This window comes from Fukomys damarensis, unplaced genomic scaffold (genome assembly GCF_012274545.1).
Source record: "Fukomys damarensis isolate Sample0158 unplaced genomic scaffold, DMR_v1.0_HiC HiC_scaffold_36, whole genome shotgun sequence".
Lineage (NCBI taxonomy): Eukaryota > Metazoa > Chordata > Mammalia > Rodentia > Bathyergidae > Fukomys > Fukomys damarensis.
Window position 1 is genome coordinate 18314224 of NW_022900948.1, and position 23632 is coordinate 18337855.

At 34.4% G+C, this 23632-nt stretch overlaps 1 protein-coding gene across 1 annotated transcript in view; it reads right to left on the reverse strand.

Moving 5' to 3' along the window:
- Erp44 (endoplasmic reticulum protein 44) overlaps positions 1-23632 on the reverse strand; it is a 93293-nt gene that overhangs the window by 54731 nt on the left and 14930 nt on the right. The window contains exons 2-4 of the mRNA XM_010614369.3: positions 8728-8800; positions 7470-7509; positions 2663-2778 (exon numbers count right to left, since the gene is read on the reverse strand). Coding sequence (XP_010612671.1) covers positions 2663-2778; positions 7470-7509; positions 8728-8800 — 229 coding nt within the window. The remainder of the gene's footprint in view (positions 1-2662; positions 2779-7469; positions 7510-8727; positions 8801-23632) is intronic.

Sequence of the window (23632 nt, forward strand, 5' to 3'; positions counted from 1 at the left end):
AAAAAAAAAAAAAAAAAAAAAAAAAAAACCCAACAACCAACATCATATTAAATGGCCAAAGACTGAAAACCTTCACGTTAAAATAAGGAACAAGACAAGGATGCCCCTATCACCACTCCTCTTTGATATAATTCTGGAAACATTAGCAATAGCAATTAGACAAGAGAAAGAAATTAAAGCATTAAAGATAGGAAAGGAAAAAGTTAAACTGTCATTATTTGCCGATGATATGATACTCTTCATAGAAGACCCAAAAAACTTCTACGGAAAACACTTCTAGACTTGACACTTTTAGTAGCTGGACAAAGGTCAACACCCAAAAATCAATAGCCTTCTTGTACACAAATAACAGACTCACTGAACGAGAATTAGGGAAACAATTCCCTTTACAATAGCATCCAAAAAAATGAAGTATCTAGTAATCAATCTAACGAAAGAAGCAAAAGACCTCTACACTGAAAACCAGCACTCTGAAAAAAGAGATCAAAGAGGATATAAGAAAATGGAAAGATATCCCCTGCTCCTGGGTAGGAAAATCAACATAGTGAAAATGGCCATACTACCAAAACTGCTATACAGATTCAATGTAATGCCAATTAAAATTCCAACACTATATTTCACAGAACTAGAAAAAATAATCCAAAAATTCATTTGGAACCATAAGAGAGCTAGAATACCAAAGGCCATCCTAGACAACAAACGCATGGCAATGGGTATAACAGTACCCAATTGAAACTATACTACAAAGCCACTGTGATAAAAACAGCATGGTACTGGCAAAGAAACAGACCTGAGGATGAGTGGAACAAAGTGGAAGACACAAAAACAACTCCAGATGTACTCAGCTACCTCATCTTTGACAAAGGAGCTGACCGTCCCCACTGCAGGAAGGATGGCCCCTTTAATAAATGGTGGTGGAAAAACTGGATCTCAACCTGCCAAAGATTAAAACTAGACCCTTATCTGTCACCATGCACTAAATTAAAATCCAAGTGGATTAAAGATCTAAATATTAAAACAGAAACACTAAACTTGCTGGAAGGTAAGTTAGGCAGAACTCCTGAAGACAATGGCATAGGAAAAGACTATGAACAAATTCTCAGTAGCACAGGAACTAGCAGAAAGAATCAACAATTGGAATCTCATCTTATTAAAAAGCTTCTGCACTGCAAAAGAAACCATCAACAGAACTAAGAGACAATCTATAATATGGGGAAAAATTTTTACCAGCTGCTCCTCAAAAAAGGACTATTTTTTAGAATATATAAAGAACTCAAAAAAATCAGCCCCCCCAAATATAAAGACTCAATTCAAAAATGGGCATCTGAAATGAACAGACATTTCTCAGAAAAAGAAGTAAAAGCAGCAAGTAACATGAAAAAATGTTCCACATCACTGGTCAATCAAAAGATGCAGATGAAAACAACACTGAGATTCCACCTCACCCCACAAAGTATAGCTGCTATCAAGAAATCAAACAATAGCTGGGCACGGTGGCACACCCCTATAATCCCAGCATTTGAGAGGCTGAGGCAGGAGGATCATTGTGAGTTTGAGACCAGCCTGGGCTGCTACGTAGTGAGTTCCAGGTCAACTACATAGTGAGACCCTGTCTCAAAAACAAACAAACCAACAAAATACAAAAGAAATCAAACAATAACAAATGTGGGTGGGGTTGTGGGGAGAAAGGAACCCTTCTTCATTTTTGGTGGGAGTGCAGACTGGAGCAACCACTATGAAAATCAATATGGAGATACCTCAAAGAGCTGGGACTAGAGCTTCCAGTAGACCCAGACATCCCTCTGCTGGGTATCTTTCCAAAAGAATTAAAAGAATCGTATCACAGTGATATATGCACACCCATGTTTATAGTGGCACAGTTTGTAATAGCTAAAACTTGGAAACAGCCCATTTGCCCATCAGTTGGAGACTGGATAAAGAAGATGTGGTTTTTCTATATGACGGAATACTACTCAGCCATAAAGAATGAGAAATTAGATTCGTTCATAGGAAAATGGATACATATTGAGGATACACTCCTAAATGAAATAAATAAGTCACACATGTATAAATATCGAATAGTTTCTCTGGAGTGAATAAACTATAATAGTATATAAGATCCTAATGAGATAACTGACATCATGAAATTAGATAAATGACATTGTGAAAAGTGCTAAAGGTGTAGGGAAAGTGAGAAGGGTAGCAGAAAGGTAATAAGGGAAAAGAAAAAAATATGAGAAAATGAAAAAATGGAAATAAAGTTTTTGTAAATGGGGAGGCTGAGAGGGGGTGAAGGGAGGGCAGGGACAAGGGGAAAAAATGAGAACCAAGACCTGTCATGTCTTTACATGATCCCAGTAATGAATGTAACTGTACTATATACCTAAAATGTACCAATAAACTCAAGAAAGAAAAAAAAATCTTCATGAATTAAAAAAAATAACAAAAAGCAAAAAAAAAAATCCTTTCAGACAGGTAAAATGGAACATTGTATTATAAGTACATAAAGTCTAAATATGAACAATTTAACCAAGGTTACTTGAACACTCTGGTTCTTTTTCTCCACTTAAATCAGAACATTTTTTAAAATAAAAAATGTGCATGTGTGTAGGAGAGGAGGGAATGGGACAGTTTCTTCCAGACTTCCTACTGAGTTACTTACAGTGCTGATCACAATCAACTCTGGCAAACACTACTTGATTCTGACTTGGATATTCTTCCTTAATGACATCAGAAGCTTCCTCAAAAATTGGATGCAACATCTGGCTGAAACGACACCTATACACAGACAAGCATACCAATTAGGAAGTGAAAAGTAAACAAAGTGTCACACTCAAATACTGTACAAATAATTAAGAGTCCTGATTTTTCCAATTTAAGGTAACTGCGACTATTAAGGCTCCCTCACAGAGGGCATCAAAAGGGCTGCAATAAACCCTATAAGATACACACTACTAAGAGTTATAACTGAGTCTTTTTAGCATATGTCAAAGGAACTAGCTTTCTCCAAATAGTGAACCTATTTTTAGACTACTGTATGAACTTTTAAATTTACTGCAAATGTAAGATCAATCCACTGGGTTCTTCTATCAAATTCCAGAGATAAGTTAGCATACTAAATAAGTTCTATTAAAATGCATATATAGTACAAAATGTAAAAAGCATATATAGTATGCAAGTAGATATACAGTATATAATGAACAAACTGTTGCCCTACAAGATTTATTCCTCATAAAAATGGAATTTTATATCTGTAAATACACTATTCCAAGTCCAATAGCAAACATTTTAAACTCCTAAACAAGACTTCCTGTCCCTATTTTCTTTCTAATTTTAAAAATGGGATATATACCCCACAATATTTCAGAAATTTTTACTTCCAACCCTCTCTCTTAATCAGGCCAACTACTTCATAAATATGTGTTGTGGGTCACTAAAGGGAGCTGAGTAGAAAGAGAAGAATCAGCACATAAAATCAGGTGGGTTAGAATGGACATTCTCGTATAGAAAAGGTATTGAGGCTATGTTAACAAATACCACTGCTATTATTTCTTTGAGAGCCCATGTGCATCAAGAAATTTACTTTAAGGAATCCTAGGAACTTTTTAATCCACACATGATTTGGTCATACCTATTAGATGTAATCCAATAAAAATATTATAAAACCTATGAAAGGATACTAATGTTACACCTTCTTATTCGTATATATATGTCTCTTTTAGCCTACTCATCTTACTTCCTAAAGAGATATCCTAGTATATCAAAGAAACACAATCTGTATCTTCAACCACTTACTTTCAACTGGTCCTTTGTCTTTAGCATTTTTAAATCTTTCCCATCTAGGGTAGGTGGATAGGGTCTATGAACATCATGGACCATAATCTCATTTGACTATGTATTCTAATCAGCATTAAATTGATGTCTGTTAAATAAATAAGTTGATAGATTCCAGGAACTCCAGCCTGGGCTGCACAGTGAGTTCAAAGGCAGCCTGAGCTACATAACCTTGTTTCCCAAAAAAAAAAAAAAAAAGGAATGGAGGAACTGAACAGGCTGTAGGCTTGTAGGTTCTTATAAACTTGCTAAAAATAGGGTAAGCAGAGAGCAAGAGAGAGGCAAGGAATAAGGACTGACATAATTTATAAGAATTTTGATATGGCCAAGTGAAGAATCAGTGGAAGTTTCTGGTTTAAGGTCAAAGTAAACACACAAAGGGCTCCTTCTGCCTGGTATTTAAGCACAGGTTCTTATTTAAAATATAATAAGCTTTGGAGTTTTTGTTTTGTTCTAAGAAAGGGTCTTGTATAGCCAAGGCTGACCTTGAACTTATGATCCTCCTGCCTCAGCCTCCCAAGTGCTGGGATTACGGGTATATGCCACCATGTCCAGCAGCTACTAAAAGTTAAAGAGGGAGGTGAAATAAAATTCAATTCCAACATTGCTACACCTTCATATGCCTGTATTCATACACATGGAAATGTTACATTTATAAAATAACATCACAAAAGCAATGGATCTATTAAAAGAAACTTCAAGTCATCTGCACGCAATCTCCAAACCAATGCTTAAATCAATATTTAACAAATCAACTCAATAGGTAGAAGTCTTTGTAGAAACACCATGGGACACTCACTACTGAGACTTAGTAGGGGGGCGGGGAATTTTCGTTTTAGACATACCTGAGTTTAAATCCCAATTCCACTACTTACTAGCCATATGACTTTTCTGAGCCTGAATTTCCTCAACCTAAAATGGAAATTATAACACCTACTTGCAGGGCAATTTTAAGCATGAAAAACAATATGTGTAAAGAGAATGGCACATAAGCACCTACTATGGTTTATTATTATGAGGCGTAGCAATTTTTTTCAGCACCTCCATGACAGAACTAACTTCCAGAGAGAACTCTAGAGTCTAGCCTTTGAAACAACAATGAATGAGTTTATGTCCTATAGTTAACTACCTCAGTTTTCTCAGCTGAATAAAAGAACACTAACTCATTAACAGCTCAAGATATTAAGTATTATGCTTTCCCAAATAAATGAAATTAGTCCACATTTCCAATTCAGTTTTAGCAAAAGTCAATAGCATGTTCTGTTTTTCTTTCTCCTAATAAAAATCCCTTAGTGAAGAAAACTACTGCCTAATTTTGTTTCTACAATGTAACCAGGTAATCTTTGGAAAGTACTTTAGTCCTCCTAGTTTTATTTTTAAAGTGGAACGAACTACATAATCTACAAAACTTTGTGACTAATATTACATTTGGACAATCCTAATTTTCTTTGGAAAATGTTGCCTTTGGTGTATACTTTATAAATGGCATTTTTTTTTTTTCTATGCATCTTCAACTTTTTAATGAAATTCTTTATACCATCCATATATAGCATACATTCATTTGGTACATGTTTATTATGTACTTATCAGTCAGGTATTATGCAAAGTGTTTGGGCATTAGTGTTGAAAAACATAGCTATAACTATTTTCACAAAGCAAACAATATAATAAAGAATCACCAATTAGATTCTAGCATACAAATGGATAAGACCGGGGTGTTATGGGAAATAGAGATAATACTTGACTTATAATAGAATCAAGTCTTATAACCAATCACAAATTGAAAACATCCTGTTGAAAATGTATATAATATACGTAACCTACTAAATATCAGAGCTCAAAAAGACAGCACACTGTAAAGAATATTATTGCCCTTGTGATCATGTGGCTGAGTGGGAGCTACAGCTTGCCACTGCTGCCTACCATTGAGAGTAGGTAGGACTGTATACCACTACTCCAGAAAAAGATCAAAATTCAAAGTGCAATTTCTACTGTATATGTATCACTTTTGCATCTTGGTAAAGTCAAAAAACCTAAAGTCAGACTTTGTAAAAGGTGCTCTTAATCTGACTTGAGAGAGTAGGGGGAGGTATACTGATTGATACAGGAGATGACCTGAGGAAAGCAGCATCTACTCTAAGACTTGAAAGATGATTAGCACTAAGAAGTGGGTGAGAACAAGAAGTTCTCAGGAATACCATTCCAGGCAGAGAAAGTACCATGAGTCCAGCAATGAAAGAACAGAGAATTTCAAAGGAAGTAAAAGAAGTTCTGCATAATAAGCAAAATGTAGGGACAGAGGGAGCCAAAAGATACAGCTATAGAGACAGGAAGGGGCCAAATCATGAGAATCCTTCTAGTCCAAAGTAGGAGACTTAAAGTTTAACCCCAAGGTAATGTAAAACACTTAAGGGACCTGACACAGGGTGTAAGTTAATCTAATTTCCACTGCTGAAAAGAATTCTGGCTTATATTGTAGAAAGCAGAATACAAGCACATTAAAGATAGAGGCACAGAAAATAAGTGAGGAGACAACTGCAGTAATATAGATAAATTGCAGCACTAGCCTGAAGTAGGGTAATGGCAGCTAGTAAGCCATTAAGAGCCTAACAGGATAAAGACTGCCCAGAAATAAAGATCACAACAATATTTCAAACTACTCGCAAGCTAAATCTCCTTTTCCCCTATCTCTATGAGATGTTCTTTAACATCTACTACATAGCATGTCTTTGTTCTACCTTCTAGGAATACTAATAAAACATTATTTCTGTCCTTAAAGTCTGTTTTGCACAACATATTTAAAAAATAGAGCACAAATAGATTTTTTAAAATGACAAAATAATGTACAATTAGGCTGAGTTGCCCTACTTTGAAAATCCAAACCAAAAATGATGCTCAGTTTCATATTTTGGAGCATTTCATATTTTAGTTTTGGGGATGGTAGCCTAAGCACATATTCGAAAATCCAAAAACAAATCCAATATCTGAAACATTACTGGTCCCAAGTATTTCAGATAAGGAATATTCAACCTGTAGTAAGAAAAACAAAGTGATCCATAGCATACCATATAAACAGAGAAGACAGGATCAGACTCAGAGGAAGGAAAAAAGTCTCCTGGAAGAAAAGACACTAGAGAAATAAACACTTTGGGGACACCTCCTAGAAAAGGTGAAAGATTATTTTTCTCTCTAAATTTGCCACACTTAAATCTTGATCTTCAATCTCTGATAGAGTAAACAGAATTGCAATATTTATATTTGTTGCTTTACTTTTTGTCATCTTTGAGTTTTTACGTTATCAGTTTTAAGATGTGGGATGATAAAATATATGTCTTTCTAAAAAAAGAAGTCCTAGGGCCAAGGATTTAGCTCAGTGGTTCCACTGCCTGCCTCAAAAGCACAAGGTCCCAAATTTGATCCCCACTACCAAAAAAAAAAAAGTCAAGAAATTAACCTGCTTTATGTCAAAGAGCCTTAAATGATTTTGTGCATGGAATACTGTCTTGAAATAGGAAAAAAGCTACCCCCATTCACTCTTTTCTAGCACAGGAATATTCACCTTTAGGAAGTTTAAAACAAAACAAAATTAAATTAAAAAATAAACTACATAAAAAATTAAAAGCAAGATTACTTACCAGTCGGCATAAAAATTTACTAAAGCAACATCAGCATTGTCTGAAATGGAATAAAAGAAAAGTAATTTTTGTGTACGTAATTTGACATAATTAAAGATGATTTTCATCATGATCTCTTCTCATTCATAAAGAAAGACCAACTAAAACTTCACAATGACAATTATCTCTCACCCAGAAAACCATACATACACTCATGGGTGACATATATATAAATACATATGTATATATGTCCCTTTTTCTATAACTCTTAATCCTTATATATTCACTGCATTTTAAATGAATATAAGAAAATCAAATCCATATCAGGCAAGGATGCTACTAAATGCCTTCTGTAAAGTAGAGTGAAGGTGTTAGTAATCCATATTTTGATCTTCTACACTCATGAATAATTGAGAATTAGTTCTTCAGGTTATATCTTATTTCATTTAAGAGACTCTTTCTTTTGCTTAAATCTAATTTAGAGAAATTTCAACTCTTGAAATACTCATGAAAATAAAACACAAAGATATTCCAGAATTTGGAAGACAAATGGAGTAAGAATGACAGAAGCGCTTCAATTTCCTTCCCTTTTTACCTTAAGCACTTTTTATCCACTTGCCTATTCAATCTAAGCAATGGTTCACAAACTGTGGTTCTTGGACCCGAAGCACCAATATCACTGAGAAATTTAGAGAAATGCAAATTAGGTGGGAGACTAGACGCTTCTATCAGAAACTGGGGGGGGGGGTCATAGCAGTTAGTGATTAACAAGCCCTCCAGGTGATTATGATACATGCTAAATATATAACTAGTAAGTACTTAAAGAAATCCCATAAGAAGGGAATAATCTTTTTACCATTTAATACTCTGATCCTATCTTCTGTGTTTATATGGAATACAAAACAATGTACAACACTTAATGAATAGTTTTACTTCTTTAACCTCTTAGACTTTTTGACTTGTTATATGCAAACTAGTGGGTGAAATACTATTTTTAAAACAACAACAAAAAATAAATCATTTTACACCTATTACACATTTTCTTAAAACTCCTAAATTGGAATTTTCTACCAACCACATCTTTATCTTTCCATAACCAATATTAAAAATGAGATACGGTTTCTCTTAAGTTAATTTCATCCAAAATAACACTATGACTAAAACAATGCATATAGTGAACACTTACTAAATTCTGCTAAATAAGATTTTATTGTCAATTTTTTAAAAAATATATAAAACACTATAAAGAATGTATACTTTTAAAAACTGAGGTACTTACTTAAAATTTCATCTATATTCTCTGTATCAAGACTTGTTATTTCAGTTGTTATAGGAGTAAAAGCCCACGTTACCTGAAAATTTTAAAATGTGAAATTAATAATTGTTTTCACAAAAGGCAAATAAAAATCTAAAAATTAATAAATAAAGTTGTTTCCATTTGTTTTTCAGAATATCAATTGAGTTTCAATCTTAATAATTACTTTAATCCTTCACTAGGTCAATAAAATAGGACAAATACTAACTTTTCATCCTAAAATTAGTCAGAGTTGCTATACTTCTAAACACAAAAGAAATTGTCTCTAAACAATTTTTAAAACTGAGAATTTACTCATTCATTTAAATTAATATTTTAACAACTTTATCCCTATAGCACTAAAAGTGCCAGATATCGGTTTAGGAAATATTTGTATAAAATCAAAGCTAAGTTTGCTGATTCTATCCCACTCTGTGCCTAAACAGAACAAAAAACTACGGAAGAATCAGAGAAGAGCTGCCAAAAGTAAACTCAAACCTCTTCATGCATCATTTTCACTTACTGGTGATGACAATCTGTTAAGTGAGAGACTATTTAAGAGAGTAAGAATGTTATTTTGTTTGTTTGTTTTTGTTTTTTTGGTACCAGGGATTGAATTCAGGTCCTTGAGCTTGCAAGGCAGGCCACCGAACCGCGAACTAAATCCCTGCCCGACCCACGCCGTCATGTTTTAACTATACTAGTAATAACCATGTATTAAGTGAAAGATTACTTTAAAATTGTTGTGTCTTCACTTCTATGTGTCTGAAATCCAAAACTGACATTTACCAAAGATAATTTTAGTCGGTCATTTGTAAAACAAAGAAAAAATTTTAGACCAAACTAGCAATTTTTATTTTTAAAAGTAATATTTTCTTAGGTCCTATTTTTTAATATACTTTGGGTTTGCTGGCTACAGTTTTTGTTTAAAACAGTTTGTGCCCAACAATGAATGTAACTGTACTGTATCCCTAAAATGTACCAATAAACTCAATTAAAGCTGAAAAAAAAATACAGTTTGTGTACAGAAAGGCATTCACTGAGACACTGCTTTTTATTTTGATACATCTAATGGCAGGCTCTGATCAGACAGAGTACTGGAAAGTTTTCCTTTGGCCTCCCATTTGGCCACCACACTTTACTACTCACAATAGTGACAATTCAAAATTTTGTAATTCACAGGCTGGGGATTTAGCTCAGTGGTGCCACTCCTGCCTTGCAAGCACAAAGTCCTGAGTTTGATCCCCAATACCAGAAAAAAAAAATCAATCTAAATTATATATAAAGATATTTTACTAGCATATAAATAATCTTGGCTAATTTTAAAAAATATTTTATAGAATTATTCTTAGAAAAACTCTAAGGACACCAAGTCTTACATGCAAGTTACCCGAATTGATATACCTGATAAGTTACAACCATATCTGCTAGCAAGAGATAACTATCTTCTTAAAATTAAGTTAAATGTTTGCAAATCTCCAGGTAATTTATTTATACATATTTTCAATTCCTCAAAAATTAACAAAAAATTGCCGGGGATTTAGCTCAGCAATTCGGTGGCCTGCCTTGCAAGCGCAAGGACCCGAGTTCAATCCCCGTAACAAAAAAAAAAAAAAAATTAACAAAAAATTAAATTTCACTCATTCTTAACATTATTTAATATTGATGAGAGTAAGGCTACGCAACCCCACAATTTGGCACCTTGGCATCTGCCAAAGGAACAGAAGTAGAAAGGACTTCTACCTTTCTACCCTGCAGCAGCCATAACATCAATTTTCCTACATCCTTCTAGGCCTCTCATGAGAGAGATAATCTACCAAGAACTGGAAGAAAATAATATTCTTATCTCTGATGACACACAGACACCAAGAAAAACAAAGAGGCCTTGCTAAATTCCCCTCAGTTTATTGCTATTACACTCCTTTTTTGTCCAATTACACTTCTTTCTGCATGACTGTTCTTCACCAAGACAAAGATAAAAGTACAGTTTTTTCCCCTTAAGTCATCATTTCTGAAAGATTCCATCGCATAAAACTTATACTCCATTAAATACTTTTGTTTTACTTTCTCTTGTTTATCTACATTACAGGGATCTCAAAAATGAACCTAGATATGGGCAAGTAAAGAAATCTTTTCTTCTCCACAATCTCAACATCTCACTAACAGATTTTTCCCTCACTGGTTAGACCAAACCTACATAAAAGCAGAATCTAACTATGTTGCTATAGCAAGGTTTTATAGTTGCATGGTGAAAAACAAAACAAAAATATCATAAAGCAAAAAAGTTATTTATTTTCAAAGTCAACTCATTAACAACAGATACTGAATATCTATTAGGCACCAACATACTATGCCTCTATCTTAAAGATCCCTTAAGCTTGTTGTGTTGACCAAGACAGGAGCAGAATAACACTAGATTACAGATGATAATGGGCTTTGACTGTATATTCCAATGGAGCCTGTTTCTGAAGAGTTCACTATCACCTATTAAAATATATGCTTAGATTCTAAATTTAATTGCTTTTTACTTTAAAATATTTATATGGCAAAAACATTTACATGCTAAGTAATGGCAAAAATGAGGCAATATTCAATTTTGCTGTATTAAATAAACCATTACTAAAAATACTGTACTAATAAATATAAACTAAGACCACCATTCAGCTAACAGTTGTGTTTGTTAAGAAGGCCCAAAGCAAGAAAACTGTCTCAGACCCACTAATGTCTCCTTCATGCAGAGAAGGAGTTATTTTCCTATTATTATTAACATTTCTATTAATATGCAGGTTGTTTATTTGACTTGCTAGCAAGCTCCACTGGTCTGACAAATTGTTTCTTTTCATGTAAGCCCTCAGCAAAAATAAGATTCTCCTGGGGAGACATCTTTATGTGTCAAATGTTGTAGAGCTTAAGTAACAGACAAGAAACTCCAGATCAGGAAGGGAGGATGGGTTTGTTTGCTTTTTTAAGCCTTGATGGAAACTTAAATTTTTCAAAAATTTAGACTGAAATTTTTCATAGATTTTAACAGTCAAAGAAAATATAACCTTTACTGATAAAATATCATTATCAATATGACAGACCACACACACACACACACACACACACACATATACACACACAGATATAAACAGTATTTTACAATTGTCGTTCAATTAATTAGTTCAATTTCTTGATAATATTGCAGTGAAGAGAAACATGAAATCATTTTTCACAATTCATTAGGTATTTCCTCCAACATTTTAGTCTGACATCTAATGATATGATATAGCCTTTTATAAAAAGGAAGGCAAACCAGTGAAATGGGTAATAGTGCACAAAAACTAATTTTTTAAACAACTGACAAACTAGCTTTAAATAGTAGTTACTTCTTTACCAAGTAAGAATTCTTCTTTCATTATATAGAGGGATTTAAAAAATGGAGGTCCTACAAAGGTTTCCTTTCCTTAAACTTCTCTGCATTCTCCAAGGCCACTTACCTGGCGAGGGATGCCAGTGTACTAGTTGCATTTCTGTAGCACTTAGAAGCCACTAACAGGCAGTTGCTTTTCCCTGAAAAAACTCCAGGGTACACTCTACTCTAGGGTACACTCTTCTCCACTACTGCATAATCAGTCCACCAAAGATTGAGTCCCTCTTGCATGGAGCTTTGGTTTTCCTGACAGAAAATAACCTTTTATTCTCAACAAACCATCCTGTTCCATGGAATAGGGACAGAAAAAGGGAAAAAGTAGGCTAGAATGAGAGTTACTGAGAAAGTAAAATTCTCTTTGGATTAGGTATCAAGTTGAAGTAAGATATGGACAATGAAAAGTTGACTAAAGATAGTTTGTTTTTTGCACAACCGGAGATTGAACCTAAGGTCTTTATATTGAGCTATACCTGCAATCCTTTTTTAATTTTTTGAGACAGTCTCTCTATAAGTCACTAAGTTGCTTGGGCTAGGCTTGAACTTACGATCCTTCTGCCTCCGACTTCCAGAGGGCTGGAATTACAGATGGGTACCATCATACCCAGCTGTAAGTTTTTTTGTTTGTTTTAAAGCACCCTTTCAATGTTAAGTGAGGTATTAACCGTTACAATATTAACATATGCCCATGCTATAATACTAGCACACACAAAATATATTAGGACCAATGGTTACCATCCGAATACAGACTTAATGGGAATTATTATGACAATCTCTAAATTCAACCTGGCCATAGAGGTCAGAATAATATTTCCAAATGTTGCTTCATGTACATCAACTCCTCTGCCAAAAAACCTTCAAGGAAAAGCCTAACTCCCCTGACATTTTAGTACCATTCACACCTGCTTTACTGAGTCACATCCTACACTTTCCATCCACACTCCATGCTACAACTAAAATGACTGCACTTAACAGCACCTACACAGTACATTCTAGTTGGTCAAACTGTAGCTTATTGAGAAAGCCCAGTTTATGCTGTGGCCCTGGTATTTTATTAGAGCACCACCCTTTTCACTCTTTGGAGGCCCTAATTCAGACAATAAATAATGTAGTCACCCTATGTTTAATAGATACTTGACAACTGAGAAGAATTATACCAAGCTGTTCACCAAATCCTCAACTAAGAAAAAAATATCCTCTCATAAAAATGGAATGAGAGTGAATAAAGACGGACTAAGATATGAATGCTAAGTCAATCACTAACTTCATTCACTGACTTGAAACACTAACCTCTGAGCAAGGGAATAAAATCAGTAACTCAAAAAAGTTGCTACACAACCCTTTTAAGGCCACTCACAAACAGTAAAATCCTGTGAGTTATAAATTCAAAAATTGAATGCAAGGAATTTACAGTACCTATAATTTCTAAAATATGTCTCATTATTCTCCTCTTGCTATGCCTTGCTTATGCAATTTCTGCTGTTATAACAGCCCAGAAACAGTAGCTGGTGCTTTCAACAATACCTGGGTGTTTTCAATACCCAATTCAAAGGATGCATTTTCTATGAAGCCTTTCCTCCTGGTCCTACACAACAATGATTCATTTATCTCGTATGACCTCCTGAAGTAATTTCTGCAGGGTCTTAACATTATTCTTTCTTAAAGAAAGACAATTATTAATTTTTGCCCTTAAACTGATGCTTTGTGCTGGTAACTTACTTCCTCTACTCGTGGTGATGAGTATTTTGAAATATAGAATGGATCTTATTCAATGCTATATTCCACAGAACCCCTATTACCATACCATATGCAATGACAATTCAGAGATGGCGCTGGAAGAAATGGGAGAAAGTGGTCCAGAAATCAGAATGACCAATGAATATTTTTAAAACATGTTTGAGGAAAATAAGCTTATAAAATAAGAATGAAGGCTACACTCCAATGTGGTTTTAACTACTATTTAATAGCACAAAGAACAATCTCTGGTGAGATTTCATAAGCTTAGAAGGAATCTCAAAAGTGATCCTCCCACCTATAGCAGAAGCTTCTTTACAGTACAGAGCTATCAGAAGCCCAAAGTCATACCTTCTTCTGTCCCCTCTCCCCACTGTTCTTCTCATGATTTCCACACACTTCAGCATATAAAGTATCCATATTTAAGAATAGCTTCAAGGTCTCTTGTGGCTACAGTTAATAATTATGTACCATAAACTTGAAAATTGCCAAGAGATTAGAGCTTAAATGTGCACCTATACACACACCTAAGGTCATGGATATGATACATAGCTTGATTTAATCATTTCACAATGTTTAACATATATCAAATGCCACACTACACACTGTCAGCACTATATATACAATTTTATCAATTATATACTTAATAAAATGGGGGAAAAACAGCAAATTATCTTTTTTTTTTTTTTTTTTTTTTTTTTTTTTTTTTAGTACTGGGGATCGAACTTAGGTGTTGTGCTTGCGAGGCAGGTGGCAGAACCAATTGAGCTAAAGCCCTGGCCAAAACCAGACACTTCTAGTATTGTGTTTAAGGTTATAAAAAAAAATGACTTGGGACAAAATTTTACAACCAGTGGCTAATGAAATATGAAACAAGAATTATTTCCAGTGATTCTGTCTAAAGCTCAATATCCTAAAACCCTGCTATACAACACTGGCCCCTGAGCCAGTAGCACTGATGGACACACCATTTAGAATCCTTAGGAGATGGAACTTTGGACCCAGAATTTGCATTTTGGTAAGACCCCCAGATGAATCCCATGCACACTGAAGTTTAAGAAGCACTGTTTCAGAGAACAAAGCATTTCACCCTAGCAGCAAGTATGTAAATTCATTATAAACTGCACTAAGCTCCTTGTTTTCAAGTATGCACACAAGAATAGGCTGAAACTCATTTGTGACAATTCCATAATTATAAATGCTGTGATTTTAGAAAAATACAGCCTCTGTAATCTTATTAAAAATTCACATAGATATTAATCTTTAAAAGCATATTACTTTCTGCTTTAAAAATAACATGGATAGGTATCTTTGCATGAAATTGCAGGAGTAAAATAAAAAAGCTTCAATAGAAGCTCCTCACTCCCCTATGGAGGTTTCCTTGTTCTCAGATAACATTACATCTGCATTCTGCAATAATACTTGGCGTATTTTTGCTAAATCTCATTTGCTTGCCTTTCTGTTGGGAGATTCTCAAAGTCCTTTACAGACTATGTCTAGCCTAAAGCAAAAAATAAGTGATATATCAGGCAACAGTTCTCTTCTAATTCTAACCCAGATTGACAAGTCAGCCTACCACCTGAAGTCTCAATGCCATGTGTCCCAGGCTGCTTCTCCTCCCTGGAGACCACTTCTTTCACTTCAGTGTCAGTACACTATTACTCTCAGTTTTGCATTAAGCTGGCAGGCAACAGAAGCATAAAGGTTTGCAGATGGCTACAAGGAGCTAGGAGATGTTGAAAGGTCCCTCGAGAAAAGAAGCTGAGGCTGACAGGAACTAAGGGCCTTGAAGCTGGGTATCAATCAAGGCACATCTCACACTGTTAGTATTCCCAGAAGCATTAAAATGAACTAGAAGTTCAAAGAAAAGGAAAACTAGAACTAAGGATAAAATAACATTGGGAAGCTACTTTAACCCTTAGATTGCTCAGTGGTACAACCTTCCTACAGCTTCAGGTCACCTCATGTTGGGATACTAGAACTAATCTGCATTTATAAAGAAACAAAACAATAACAAGCATTTTTTTTCATTAATTCAAAATATGTGCAGACATTTTTGATAAAATTTCTATACCAAAATAATGTAAGTAATATACCCACAATCTCAAAGTCAACCACTAAAAACAACTATGGACAGGACTGGGGATTTAGCTCAGTGTGCCGCCACCTGCCTTATAAGTGCAAGGTCCCAAATATGATCCCCCATAATAAAAGCAACAAAAACTATAGACAAAAAAAAAGAAACAAAAATTTCATAGTTTTCTGCAGTAATCTGATGATGCATAGAATTCCATTAAAAACTGATACCTGGTTTTGTTGTTATCCAAAACTGCTATGACTAATTCACCTGGACAAGAAAACGTATTTCTTTGACCTTTACAGAGGATGTTACAATTTTTTAAAGGTTTTCAGAGCTTGCAGTAAGCACATCAATGTGTGGAAACGACTGTTTTCCTAAAATCACCACACTGTACTCTACTAGAACCCAAACTTCTAGCACCGGCAAGAGTAACAAAATATAAGAATTGGGAGAAAAGTCAAGATGAGAATCCTCCTTTTTCTGTAAACACCCTGGAATCTGGGGATGAGGGTGGTGGTGGTGGTAAGACAGTGTCCTTTTTATCTTTGCCTACCCACAAAGTGTCTAGCTCTGGTCCTTGAAAGTTACATTCCAGAACAAATACTTCCAAACATATGCCAAGAGAAAATTATGACTAACTTACTTTGAGCTGTACTGAGCTTCCTGTCCATGATATGATGCCTGATGAAAGTAAGTTCCCTTTCGAGTACTATGGTTTGGATCTTAAATGTTCCACAAAGCCATGTGCTCTTAGCCAGCCTGTGGTACTACTGAAACCTTAAGTGGGTAGGGCCTATAGGAAGTTAGACCACTGAGTGTGTGCTCCTGAAGGAGATATTGTACTAGAACCCTGGCCAATTCCTCTGCCTCTGTGCTTACTGACTACCATGAGCTTTTTCTGCCACAAGACCTTCTTCACCAGAGGCCCAAAAGCAACAGAGTCAACAAGTACAGCCTGAAACCTCTGAAACTATGAGCCAAATCTTCCCTTTTTAATTTGATCTCAAATAGTTTGTCACAGCAACGGAAAGCTTATTAACTAAAGAGTACAAACACGGTAGTCCACACATTCTTCTGCTTGGTCATACACTCATTCTACAAATATTTTACTGACTCGGTTACATGCTAGGCACTGTGGGAAAAGTGTGACTAACATTATATAGCTCATATTAAATTTAGCAAGATCACCCAAGTTATCTTCACTTTCATTTTAGTAACAGGAGGGAGAAAAGATTTTCTCACTGTAGTATTTCAAGAGTCACACATACTTCCTGCAAAGTCAGTATCTATACCCAAGAGAAAATAGTTGCTGGGTACTGGACAATATAGAATAACTTCATATGTCAGTATTCCATTTTTTCCATGCTTTCAACAAACTCTGAGTTAATTTTAACATGGGCACTGTTGTGGAACAATTTAATATTACTAAAAGTAGGAAAACTAGATTATTTGATGGGATGCAATAGGAAATAGAAAGTACCACTTGTAAAATATTCTTAACAACAACAAAATTGAATTTTTACATTAATCTAATCAAGCCCAAGAACTGGGATATAAGAAACACTACATATATAGGAACCTATATAATGACACTATGCAATGGATGCAAGCAGCCATTACCAAAATACAAGAAATGTATGACAATCTTCATTTGGCCTCCCCACAGGAGTGCATCCTGAGAGACAAGTCTATATCTAGGGAAATAGGCCAGGGTGAACTATGTATACCAATGTTTTAAATACTAAACATTGGAAATGCCAATGTTTTCACTTAGCTTTTTGTTGTTGTTCGAGTTTACCTTGAACTCACTATGTAGCTCATGAACTAGATCTTGTACTCATGGTGATCCTGCTGCCTCAGCCTCTCAAGTGCTGGGATTACAGGTGTGCACCATCATGCCCAGTTTTTCACTTAGTTTAAGGGGGGAAAAAAGCTTCACTGTTTATACTAGAAACCTTGTTATCTTCTAAATTTCATAACACATTCTTTCATCCTTTTATTTACTGGCTTTTGCTAGTGTTGTCTGAATTCTACACTGCAATATGAAGAAAATATTTCTTACTCATGTAGAATCCATTTATTTCACTACTGAACAGGTAACACTTCACTAAACACGTTCTTGGCCTTCAAAGAAAAGCTCTTTACTGGAGTATCTCGCTTGTTTTTTCCATATTCACTTAGTTCCAGAATGACCTTCTACTTTCTTATTCCTAAACAGAGTACTGTGTCATAAGGTAAAAATATGTTTATTATCAAATCCCATGACTTCATTAATTAGACCCAAGGTACTTAATTTACTACTTACTTTAAAAACAGTACATCTTCATAACTCTTCTATTGCTACTAACCAAACCAACTCTAAATGTTAATCAGAAGTAGCTGTTGATAGATGATATACTGTGGAGATGCCTATCCTAATTAAATCATTACAAAAAAGAATTTTTAATGCTGTTCATATGCCACATCTGTTTATGTTAACTTTATAAAGCAAATGGACTTGCATTTTCCTTTTTTGGTATAAAATCCCCCAAGTGACAGTCTCAAAACTTTTATATATATTAAAGGTCATTAACTCATGATTTCTAGCACTACTATGTAGAAATTTAGCTAAAAAAACTAATTAGAGAGTAACAATATTTGTTAGAAGGAAATCTAAATTTAATAATCTGCTTCCCTTGCTTGCTTCTGTCCCCATTTTCTTAGCTGCCATAAGGCCAAGGTAAAGAAACAAGGTGTAAGCACTGGCCCAATTAGGAACATACCATTAAGACCTCAAGACAATTTGGATTAATAGACATTGTCTAAATTTAGTAATAATGCTTCTAGGATTTCCCTCAGTATACATGATTATGACATTTGGGCTGAAACAGATACCTTTCTTGTTTTCTGTTAAATGAGTAATTCCTCTATTAGCACTTCAAGTAAAGAAATGTTAAATTTTGTCAAATGCATTTCTAGTATCTATTGAGATGATTAAATCGGATCTAATATATTGATAAAGGTCATTTAGCTCATGTATTTATACATACTTTTAAAATGTAATCTGTCATTGGAACGAGAGAAGGAAACATACATTATACCATTCTTTCTACCTGAATCTTCATATCTGCTTTATAAATGTTGCTCCTCCTATTTTGTTTACAGATGTTTACAATTTTTATATTGTCACTATAAACTGTGTGCCTACCTTTTGAAAAAACTCATCTGTCACGTTAAATACTTATACTTTTTGGCCTGTATTCTACCATGTTTAGAAAATGAGAGATCCCAGCCTTATCTGTTCACATTTGCTGGTATAATTTACCATTTTATTCATAACCTCTGGGATCACTTTTTTCTATAGGTACTACATGTCTCTTGTTTTGAGAACAGAGTTTTCATTTGTGCTCTAACACAAAAATTTTAATAAATCGGTTAAATCTATTATGCTTACTGATATAGGTATGCTCTGTGTTATTTCTGTTGAATTATTTTTGTTTTTATGATTTTTAAAATGTCTTTTCCCTATGCAAAACAGGATTTTTGTTTTAAAAGACAGTCCTTAGTTTTATTTTTCTTACAGTGGTAATCATTATAATTAATTTTTTACTCCATACATGTTCTATATACTGCTATTATATTCATCTTTATTAAAATTGTATTTTGTATTAGTTTCCTACATTCCAATATCTAAGGTAGCTCATTGGAGGATCACATTCTGCCCTAACCTAACCTTCCAACTTTATCTTCCAATGATGTACTACCTGAACTGCCAAAGCCAGGCTTCACTACTCACTTATTTCATCTGTAGAAATTACTCTATTCCTCAAAATTTTCTAGGATACTTTCCAGAAGCTTTACAGTACTTGTGTCACACACACACACACATCGTGCCTCTTATTCTTGGTCATAAAAATCTTCCTAAGTAGGTTATAAGCTCTTGAAGAACAGGATGGTCTTGAATTTCCTGCAGGTACCACCTGGTTGAATGTTTCTAATCCATACATTCCCATTTGAGGATGACCATGAGCTTGTGTAAGAGTGGGTGGACACGTTCCTGGGGAACTGTGTAAGGCAGAACTGACCAATACATAGCCAAGAAAGGTAAGTGTATCCAGCCATGTTAGGGAAAAACCTTCAAACCAGGTTTTCATATAAGCTCTGTAATAACAAGTTTTCAACTGGAGGGTAAATGGCCATTCTACCAGCAATGCCATCAAGGAGTCATGCACAGAAAGGAAGGGAAGAACATGAGAACATTCTACATTCAAATCACTGTCCCCTTCATTTTGTAATTCTGAATAACTACTATTTTGATCTAAGTAAAGCAAAGGCTACAGAATCTGATGGATACTAAAGAAATGATGAGAGAGGGCTGAGGTTCCACCGCCTGCTTTGCAAGCTCAAGGTCCCGAGTTCAATCCCCAGTACAAAAAAACAAAAAAAAGAAATGATGAGAGAAATGATATGAAATAAAGCAGTGAGACAGATAATTTATAGATGAGCAATCTTTGAAGTTCATGATTCTATTTTAGTGCTCTTTACATGTCATAATATAGAAAAAAGTTACAGGATATTTATGTAGCCCTCACATTTGAGCACTGATTTGCCCATTTAGAAGTCTTTAACTTACCCACAGACTCCTTATCTGAAAACTGTTGTTTTAATTAAAAACAAAAGGTTCGTTGAAACTGCCGCAGTAATTTCATTAACTGATAAATAGAAAATTACACTTATCCCTGCAACAATAGAAGATGTGAACAACAGATTGAGACTTGCTTTTTCCTCCTTTTAAAAATTACATCTATTGGTGGGCACAACATTTCTTTGTATTTGCTCTCTATAAAATTTTTATCAGTATTTGCAGTAAATGTATTTTTTCTTGTGGGGAGCTGGTATGTGTACACAATACATCTTAATTCCATTTTCATCTCCCTTTTCATTCCCTCTCCCCTTCCCCTCCATTTCTTGATTCCCTCTCACACCTAAGATCTATACCCCTACTTTGTATTATCCTTTATTTTGTTCTCTATTTATAATTAGGTTTATCATGTGACATTTATGCTATAATAATTTGATTGTAATTGATTTGTCACTTTTTTGCTTGCTAGTTTGTACAAATAGGCTACGTATTTTTTATAAGTAGGTGTCTGGAATTCTTGCAGTATGATCTTTACATTATCAGAATTTGAGATCTAGGGCCCAAGCAAGTATTTCAGAAAGTGCCTTCTATTACATCCACAAAATATATGTCATTCATGACTTCTCACAACGTAAGAAATGTCATTCATGACTTCTTTCATGGTCTTCTAAAACAGCAGACTGTCTATGAATGAAATTTACAGTAATCTGGTTCAATCTGTTTAATCCTCTAGAAAACATTATAGTATCCCTACTATATGTCAAGCATCATTCTTAGTACAAAGAAAATAAATGATGAAACAGTACAAAACCTATACCTCCTTAGCAAAAGGGAGGGGAAAAGGTATTCTTGTTCTTACAGCAAAATAAATTTTCACTATATATTAAAAGTCTTACTTTTTTCTAATGCAAGGTCATAACCACATGAAAGGACTCTATTGATCATTAAAATGTCCTATCAATGGTATATTTGCTTTGGTAAATATTTTATGAATGGTGAAATTTCTCTGGTGTATTTACATAGCTCTTCAATGTGGACTAATGGGACTTTAGCTCTCTTAGTTTCCTAGGCTTGCCACAATAAATTAGCACAAACTTAATAGTTTAAAACAAATTTATTGTTTTATAGTTCTACAGATCAGAGGTCTGAAATCGAGGTGCTAATTAGGCCACCATTTTTATAGTGACTATGGAGAGTGAACCTTTTGCTTGCTCCAGGTTCTAGTGGATATTGGCTTTCCTTGGCCTACTGATGTATCACTTCAACCTCTACCTCTATCTTTACATCATCTTCCCTGTTTCAATGTGTTCTCCTCTTCTTGTAAAAATATGTCATTGGAGTTAAGACTCATCTCAGGTCCAAATGGTTTCAAGATCCTTAATGGAGTATATCTGAGAAGACCCTATTTCCAAATAGTTCACATCTGGAAGTTCTGGTGAACGTGGATTTTGGGAATACCGTATCAAACTCAATGCAGTTCCTATGGTCTTTTTGACTCCAACTATATATGTACATAGATTCATAGGCGGAAGGAAATAAACTATTTGCATGGGTGGTGTATATATCTCAAATATTATTGTTTAGATTAAAATGAGTGAATTTAATACTTTTCTTGTATTAAAAGAATTTAGAAAAATACTTTTTCATTGATACTGAAATATGGAACTTCTTATGCATCTTTTGAAAGCTATTTGAATTTAACACAATATTTATTTATTTATTTATTTATTAGTACTAAGGATCAAACTCGGGTCCTTGCACTCACAAGGCAGGCAGCGGAACCACTGAGATAAATCCCTGGATTTAATATAATATTTTAAAACTCAACTTCATTATTTTCATGTGCCTAACTCAAGTTGGTCTTACAGGATATACTAGAACATTTACAAATGCTTCTTTCAGCATTTAGAACTGTAAATAGCTAAGGATATGATGACATACAAGATAACACACAATAGTTTATACCCAAAACGAAAATGTTAAGAAAAATAGTATTCTCCTTAGAATCCACTTTGGATATTTAGCTTTAATGACATTTATCTTGTCAGAGAGAATAACTCCCTAAGGCCTTTTTAACAACAAAGTACTATATATCTTAAAGCATGGTTTATGGATTTTACAGGGTCTGCCAAAGGAGACTGTCTCCAAAATATTTTGAGCAATGTTGTTTAAGTGAATAATATTCTTTAAAGCAGTATTTTAGAGCTGCAGATGGGGACACATTAATGGATTATAAAATCAATTCACTGGAATTATATCCAACATTAACAAAGAGAAACAGAAGACACTGAACACTGAATGCAGTTTAATATTTTGAAAACTTTTAGTTGTGTTTTTATACTGGGTTACAGTATAAAGTCTTTTTTTAAAAATTTGTTTGCTGAGAATCAGAGTCAGACATTTGAAAGCTTCTGCTACAAGGTGTTAATGTACATTTGAATATTAAGTTCTCATACATTAAGTTTATATAGTCTCACACTGTAAAGAATATGTATGTTTAATAGACTGGCAAAATGGAATAAGAAGCAAAATCCAACAATATGTTGTATACAAGAAACACACCTAGTGCAAAAAGAAGCCCATAGACTGAAAGTGAAAAGATAGAAAACAATTCTCCATGTGACAGGAGCCCAGAAAAAAAACAGGGGTAGCAATCTTATTTGCAGACAAAGTAAATTTCAAACCAAAACTGATTCTAGTATTATTGAGGTAGGACGGTACTGTATCATACCTCTATCAATGTAAAATATCTTGTACCTGCTTTATAATACATAGTAGGGACCGTGCTTTATCAGAGCTACTTTTAATGATATTACTCTAGAATGTTCTCTTTCCAGATGATGATTAAAATGCTAATAAAAAAAATGGTGCCAGGTACCACAACAGCAACAGAACTTTGCTGTTTTCTGGATAGTATTCTTTTCTTTGTTTTTTTTTTGTTTTGTTCTTTTTAAGGGAATGTGCTGAATGTCTATAATTTTGTTCAGGTGACTGCAGAACCTGGAAAAGCTGTTGCTGCTATCGATGCATAACATACTGCTATTAT